We start from the raw sequence: 7958 nt of genomic DNA on the forward strand, positions 1-7958 counted from the left end.
CTCTTTTTTTTTTTTTTTTTTTCCCTAGTTGTGTTTGCAGCCAGACTTCTATAACATCAAATTTTGCTTGGCTTATTTTAGGAACCAATTTATTTTTTCCATCTGTTTTTTGCGATCGTTCTTAGCACTGCATACAATTTTTCCTTTGTGTATTCAGTAATACCTATTGTAATATAGCTACATGGTTACATTTGAAAGTTTTTGCTTGGCTTTTTCATCTCTCTAATGTGTGTTTGCACATACACACTTATGTAGCAGTACAAATGATCAATGTGCTAAATTTGTGATAATCACCAGTCGTTGTCTCTGTGTCATGAGAGTCGCGTACGGACTTTTTCAGTGCCAGAGAACCGATATTGGGACTTTTAGCGTGGAAAACCCGGTGTCACTATCTTGCCCTGCCTCTGCCGGTGCAGGGAACCACCTTTCGCAAGAAGCTGTGGCTACAGCCCATTACAGTTCAACAGCAACACTTGTCCTTTCCCCTTCCGTTCCCAGGGCTGTGGCTGGGATCTCTAGAACCAGCTCCCTCAGCGTTGATGCAGACTATCTTATGTCTTCCCAGTACTCTTTTTGAAGCTGAGCAGCTGGTCCATGTCCTGCTGTTGCAGTCAGACCTGAGTCAGGCTTGGACCTTCAGCACTGCTGTGTGATCTGTGATCTCAGGCTGCCTTTCCACTTAATTTGCTGTAAAAACAGCACCACAGTTGTTGTGCTAATGGATTATTCCTCTCAGGTGAAGCCCTTTCAGGACTTGAAAATGGTCATTTAAGTGAGACTGACACCAAGTCTCCAGTCAGCTGTCAAGAGTGTTTCAAAAGCATCAACCTCAAGAGTTTTGGCCCCTCTTGCTGAGGTGCGTCTGAGGCCTTGGGTATTGTTAAGTTTCTACTGCAGTTAATGCACTGTTTTTATTTTGGCTTTTATCTAGATGTCTGAACACTACTGGGCTCCACAGAGTAACGTGTCCAATGAAACTTCAACTGCAAAAACCTTCCAGCGCACGATTTCTGCACAGGTCTGTCAGTCACGAGAGCTCATGCTTTGCAGTCCTCTTTCCTGCCCTTCGCTTAGTGGCTCTCCTCTTGGCCTCACCATGTACTCAAACACTTGAGTGCTTCCTCTTCTAGAAGCGTGTTCCTGAAGACAGCCCTTAAATTAATCTGTTAGATTCTGCATGAGCCCTTTTCTGTTCTGAAAACAAGGAAGTGGTGATAGGTCTACTATCATTGCATAGTGTAGAAGGGGGTACCCTCTGCCCCAGACCCCTAACCTCCTGACCTCCTGTTCCACCACAGGACACATTGGCATATGCCACAGCCTTGCTGAACGAAAAGGATCAGTCAGGAAGCAGTAATGGATCAGAAAGCAGTCCAGCCAATGAGAACGGAGAGAGCGCTCTACAGCAGGTAAACAATAGAAATGCATCAAGCATTGTCTCAAGTTAACAATTCATGGTACGTGATTGCAGCGGTTAGCTTCATATTAAAAAATCCTAATACTCCATACTTTTGTGTTTGCCTCTTGAATGGAGCATGGCTGGTGGTTCAGGCAGCAGGAATAAAACACTGCATGCAGTCAGGGCAGTTAACCTTAAGGTGACATTTCATAGTGTACATTTCTGAAGAGCAGCGTAAAATAATTTCCTTAATTTTGTTTTTTTTTTTTGTTGTTGAAAGGGCTCAGAGTCTCCCATGATGATTGGTGAACCTAAAAGTGACCTTGATGATGTTGACCCTTAGAGGATATCTGCAAAACTCAAGATTTCAACTCGGAATAGTTTAATGCCTGGTACCTTTTTGAAACTGGAGTCCCATCACTTACACCTTTTGGAGGAGTCTGGAGAAGAGACTGCTTTATTTGAATGGGTGGTAACCTTCAAGGATTTATTTTCCTTCGGAGTTAAAAGCTTTTTCAGCTGCGAAGGCTTGTGAACGGTAAATGTCACAAAGAAGTACATCTTTCCCTGCAGTATTTAGTGTGACAGTCCAGCTGCAGAGAGCAGTTTGTCAAGCGGATTTTATCAAATACACAAAAGCTAGTGGTTGAAAATTTTATGTGAACATTTAAATGAGTGAATGTAAAACTGTTGCTTTTTCTGTGATGCTGCAAAAAAAAAAAAATCTCTTGGTTTTTATACAGGAAAACAAAATCAGACTGCCTTTAGGTATGGAGGGCAAATTTTTAATCTTTCTGCTAATATTGAATAGGATTATTCAAAATTATGTAAAGATGTGTGATGACTTACATTTGCTTTGTAAAATATTAGTTAAAGAATCAGTTTACAGAAGGACCTTTGTATTTAATATGTCTCCCTGCTAATTTGTATAGCGCTTTACAGAGGGTTCAGTGAGAGCTCAGTAAAAACTGTGATTCCTTATGGAACGGCTTTGGTACAAGGAACTCTGAAATTTATCTTTTCCTGGTGACCTTCTTCTGTCAAAAAGAAAATTGGGAAGAGCAATAAAAAAAAGCTTTGTTGTCTTCAGAAACACAAGTGTTGATTAAATGACATTGCTGGATTTGAAAAAAAAAATGTTGATGAATAGTTTCACAAGGGAAAAAAAAGCACTTTACCAGTGGAACTTTCTTGCAGTTTGACTCCATTCAGTCATCTTTTTTAACAATTGGAGACATATTGAATAAACTGTAGTCTTAATCATGTGATCTGCAATCATTGGCTTATGCTTTGAAATTACTGAGAAAGCTGGTATTGGTTGTATATGATGAATAGTTCCTTGAGTGAGTTGAGGACGTTGTGTGGATTTTATAAAAATTTTAACACGGGGAGAGAATGATCAGGCATCGTTTGTATTTTCACTTGACCGGGCAACATTTCAACTACAACAGTTAGGGTTTATTTGCTCATAAATAACTGGAAACCAGTTGGACTACATGAGCACCATTTTGCTTTTCCTTGTTGAACACAGTTCTGTGATCTCTAGTAGCTCTGGATACTAGTTTCTTCTGTGCCAATTGACTTTTCATATTTTGTACATTTTGCATCTTGAGTTCGTCGCATTTTCTGCACTGCTTTTTGCCTTTATTTATGGATTCTGCCTTACTTTAAAAAAAACAAAAAACAAAAAAACAAAAAAAACATGCACAGGAAAGGGGGAAATCTTATGGAGTGCCTGGGTACCTCCAAAACGGATAAATTTGCCAAGTCAAAGGCACAACCAGCCAAGAAGTGCCTTTTTTTCTTTTTACTTTTATGTACTGTTGCCGAAACAAGGGCCGGCAGACAGCTTTTCACTGTTGTGCACTAATCTTAAAATTAACCAGTCATTTCACTGTTGAAGTAAATATCCGATATGATTTCAGTTGTACAGCTCTATAACTTATTGCAGGTTAGAGAACCATTGTCATAAATTGCATGTGCAGAGTAAGGACGGCATTGTAGTGGATATCACTTTTTTTCAAAACAGTGTCTTCACTGAAACGTGGCCGAGCGAGCGTGTTTTATAAATGTTTCTGATACCATGCTGGGAAATTTTAAATGTGATGTTTTAAATTAATTTTGAATAAATCATTTCTTACTGACACCCCTACATTCCCCATTCCTATTGCTTTGTAACGGGTCATAAATCTCAGTCAGGATACAGTGGTGACGTAGTAGATGATGGTCAGTATTTGTTCTTATGGGCCACCATCAATCCGTTTGTCGCTTCAAGTTCCCATTATTTCCAGTGGAAACGATGCCCTCTTCCAGCTCAAAGCAACAAGTCTGGGCACCAACATTTGCTTGTCACCACTGTACGTTCCAAACCACTGCAAACTTCTTTGGTTCTGCTCACGATGTCCGTGGTTAGCACTTTCAATAAGACGATACCTAGCCAAATGAGTCGGTTTCCAAGCTGCCAGCATTGCAAGATTTATTTTATTTTTTGGAAGCAGTTGAAAATCTAATTTGTGTGTGAATTGTGCCACGTTTCTCTGTTGTAATTTTTACTGCCGATCTTTTGGATGAAAATGCTTTTATACCTCTTCGAAAATGTTCGGTAAGGGAGCAGCCATAGCGTGTGTGCGCGCCCTCGCGGAGAGACTTGTCTGATTTATGCATAAACCTTGCTACCGGGAGTTAAAAAAAAAATCCCTAGGTAGTCCTGGTGAATGGCCTTGGGATTCCTGGTCAATGGAATAAAGTTATTCCTTTCAAAGAAACTAGTGTAATCTTTAGATTGTGCACAATTATGCTGCTGTTTTGTTGAACATCTGATCCTTAAACCCTTCCTGGCCAATCCTTCAGGTCGCAAGCTCTGAAAGATGCCCTGACATAGATGCCCCCTCCATGCTGCTGCTTTCTCCTTCAGCATCAGTGGGTCCTTTCTAATGCTACTGCTGACCCAGCTGTCTCTAGCGTGAGGGTCTCTGCAAGCACAACAGTGAGTGAGTGTAACAGCTTTGCACTAATTCCTGCCAGCTTCTCGCAGTCGAATGGGGTGTGTTGGGTTGTTTCTGCTTTTCAAGTTGCTGATTAGGCTGGTTAAAGTCTGAATGGTCCCTGCGTCAAGTTGCAAAGCATTGCTGACTTATTTTTGCAGGTGATTTGGAAGGCAGTTGGATTTTTTCAATACTCCCATTGGTGCTGGTTCAAAGAAGAACAACCTTCTGCCAGGAGCAGGACACGTACATGGTGCTTAATCTACTTGTCCTTTTGTTATTCTTGTCTCCTGTTGTGATCAAGCAGGGATCTGGTTACAGCCCTACCTTCCGTAAAAGAACTAAGCTCTTCCTGCCAGACGCTTTTTACCACTCACTTCATCCTGTGGATAAAGACTTCTTAATTGGCAAAGGCCCACAGAGCAGCATGCTCTCAAAGAAACTGTTTTCAAGCAAGATCAAGGCTGCCACCACCTATTGTGTTAATCCCTTGATAGGAAACCAAGGCCTGGAGTCGGTGCAGTGCCATGCTTAACAGTTGAAAGCGTTGGGAGTACATTTTTTTTTTTTCAGGGGCTTATACACTGTGTGGTTGTGGATCTCACTCCATCCTCGAGTGGATTGATGGGCTTTGCTCATGTCCCAGGCAAAAACCATGACGTACCTTATTGGGAGGATTTATGTGAGGGCACTGAAGGTACTATAAAAATGCTAATTTGCTCTAGATAATGCTGCTGTCTTCAGTTATGCCTCCAAAGTGAAAATTGTCCCATTCCCACTCATTTTGGCCAACAAGCAATTGTTCATTGCTCTCCCTCATTTTTGGGAAAGTCAGTTTTGATCTTCCTGCTAAATTAGGAACACTGATGAATGACAGTTTCTAGTACCCTGTGGTGAGCTTTTATTACACCAGTTTGTGGCCAACCCTAAGGAGCCTGTATTTTGCTTTCCTATTTGACCCAGCAACATTTTATATCCTTCAGCCTTCTTTCTTAAGTCATTTCTAAAGTGAAGTGGAAACATTCCTCAAGCCTCGATGTCTTGAGTTCAGAATCCCTCAGACTTACTCTGTTTGCTTAAAAAATAACTTGGAAGTCTAAGAACCACTTTTACTGCTCTTAATACCCTGTGCATCTGAGATGTTAAGGTGAGCAGGAGCTAATCTTGAATTCAGATTGATCAATTTACTTTTCCTGAGAACACAAATGCTCGAACAACCTCTGGTTGTGAAAGTGGAGTGTGTGCTCAACTTGGACAGTCATCAGAGGCATCCTTTTCAGTTTAATTGATCAAATGGCATTGCCTCGCTGCAAAACAGTCCTTCCTTTTGCAGTCTTCATTGTAAGTCTCTTCCATGTGCAGTGTTTGCTGTGAAAGAAGAAAGTCTTCCTGTAGAGAGTATGACTTAAGTGTTCTTTCAGTGCTGGCCTGCTGATCAATTGTTATTCAAGATACTTCAGTATTATCTTCAAAACCGTTTAGCTAAGAAGCACAATAACATCAGCCTGCTCCCTAGCACTTCTGGGATGCAGACAGAAGTGCAACTTCCGCTTTGCAGGAAGCGATCTGAGTTATGACAATCCCCTGGGACCAGACAGACGTTCACTGTTGATTCCAGGGGGAGGGGAGTCTAGCTGCTGGCCACAGCCTGCACCTGGTTTTCCCCAGCAACAGCCCCTCCTCTCTTTCAGCCTGTCCCTGTTTCAAAATGGGAGGGAGGGGAAGGGAGCAGAAGGAGCTTGTTCTAAGGGTTCCCCAACCAGCTCTGGATGGTGGGGCTGGTGTACTGGAGCCCCCCCAGTACACTCACCCCAACCTCCAGCAGGGGCTGAAAAACCCGCAAACTGAACTCCCTCCATTCCCTTTTCCCTCCTCTCATTCTGAAAACAACTCAAGGCTGGCATCAGCGCTGACAGAAGTTACAGAAGACACTCTATTTTGAACTGTCTTCATCTAACCCCTCATACAATGAAGGGTAATGATTTTCATCTGATCAGCCACTTCTGAAGCTGTCTGCAGCCATGAACTTATTTGGTCATGGCTATAAACTGGTTTCTGTGGCCAGAGCAGGCAAAAATTGTCACTTCTGACTGCAAACCTACAGTCACTGTGCAATCGAATCTTTTCACATTCAGAGACAAGAAGCAGTTTTGACCAAAAAAAGAAAACAAAAATAGAGATGCCAGTGCAATGGGAGCCCAGTTCGTAGAGCTGCCAGTTGCCTCCACACCCAAGCTGAAAACCATACACTGCCGCTGCATAAGCACAACCTGTGATGCCTTCCTTCGTAACCATCTTCCACCCAGATTAATGCTTGGTTCATTGAGGGTTATTAATGGTTGCAACTACAGCCTAGCATGATTATCTGTACCATGGTAATCCAGTTAGTAAGTTATGTCCCCTCTTTAACTATGTTTTCGTTGTACCAAATTCAGATGATGGTTCTACAGCAAACTAATTTGAATTACAGTTGTCACTTCCTTTCCCTTTCCTTTGTTAGTAGTGATGTATGATGAGAGGGTCCTGTCCAGCCCACTCCAGTCATCAGCCTAGTGCGGTTAGAAGTAATTTTAACAAACAGCCTTTGAAAAGTTTGAGCAGCGTGCTCATTACCCTGTCTATGCACTGCTACTGAAACTGGGTGACACCAAAACCACCATGATCACTTGGGGGGGTGGGGGGGGGTGAACAGGAGGGCAGCAGCCCCAGAATAGCCAGTAGCTTTACTGGGAGAGAAGAGACCTATGTTTAACTAATTCCTTGTGTTGGCATGCAAGTATCTTACCCTCTGCACCCTATTTGGAAGAGGGTCTCCCTTAGTCCCTCCTCTTAGAGAGCCCCACTTGGTATAAGTATTGGACTAGACCAAGACTGACCTACAGCCAAGGGGCTAGGAAACCTGAAGGTGCAATGCAGGAGAGCCTGCTGTAAATGCCCTCAGCACCAGCCTACAGAATCAGTAACTAACTGTGTCCTTATCTGGCAGTGCCTGAAATATAAATGCAGCTGCAGGAAAGCATAAACAAGGCTCGTGGGTATGATCAAAGGGAAATGAATGCATTTCAAAAGTAGAGAATCAGAACTCAAAAAGCCTGTAAGTACTTTAATAAGGGGTTGCTTTGATTAAAAGCTACCAGTTAGTCATTTTGGGAGGCTGGGGGAGGAAGGGGAACCACCCACTTTGTTCCTGGATTGAACAGAACTTCTCACTCCTGCTTCTCATTGCCATGCGTATAGAATCGGTTGAGTGTTGGCCCTTGAATATCATTACAAGCTGCTGTAGCAATAGTTTAAAGACCAGGTAACTTCTGCACTCAATACCTTTAAGATGATCTAAAAGAGCACAACCAGGTAGATCTGTTGTTCAGGCATTCAGCCACTGTTTGGCTCGGTGTCCGGTATGTGATGCATGCGTGTAAACAAGCACACGGATTGGTAGAGAATAACGAATTTTTAGATCCCATCAGCCTTGGTGGTACCATTGGCCTACTGCCATGCAAGTCCTTTAGGTTGTGGTCTTCTCACAGGTACACATGAGTGTTTTACTCTGCTACTTTACATACAAACAACACGCA

General features: G+C 42.5%; 1 protein-coding gene across 1 annotated transcript in view; it reads left to right on the plus strand.

Annotated features, from left to right (window-relative positions):
- The window catches only part of USP24 (ubiquitin specific peptidase 24), a 112523-nt gene extending 108442 nt beyond the window's left edge, over window positions 1-4081 (plus strand). The window contains exons 68-70 of the mRNA XM_019528298.1: window positions 932-1018; window positions 1299-1409; window positions 1680-4081. Of these exons, the coding sequence (XP_019383843.1) occupies window positions 932-1018; window positions 1299-1409; window positions 1680-1742 (261 nt within the window). The 3' untranslated portion in view covers window positions 1743-4081. The remainder of the gene's footprint in view (window positions 1-931; window positions 1019-1298; window positions 1410-1679) is intronic.
- The last annotated feature ends 3877 nt before the right edge of the window (window positions 4082-7958 follow it).

This window comes from Gavialis gangeticus, unplaced genomic scaffold, assembly GCF_001723915.1.
Source record: "Gavialis gangeticus isolate Ggan-Ray unplaced genomic scaffold, GavGan_comp1, whole genome shotgun sequence".
In the NCBI taxonomy this organism is placed as follows: domain Eukaryota; kingdom Metazoa; phylum Chordata; order Crocodylia; family Gavialidae; genus Gavialis; species Gavialis gangeticus.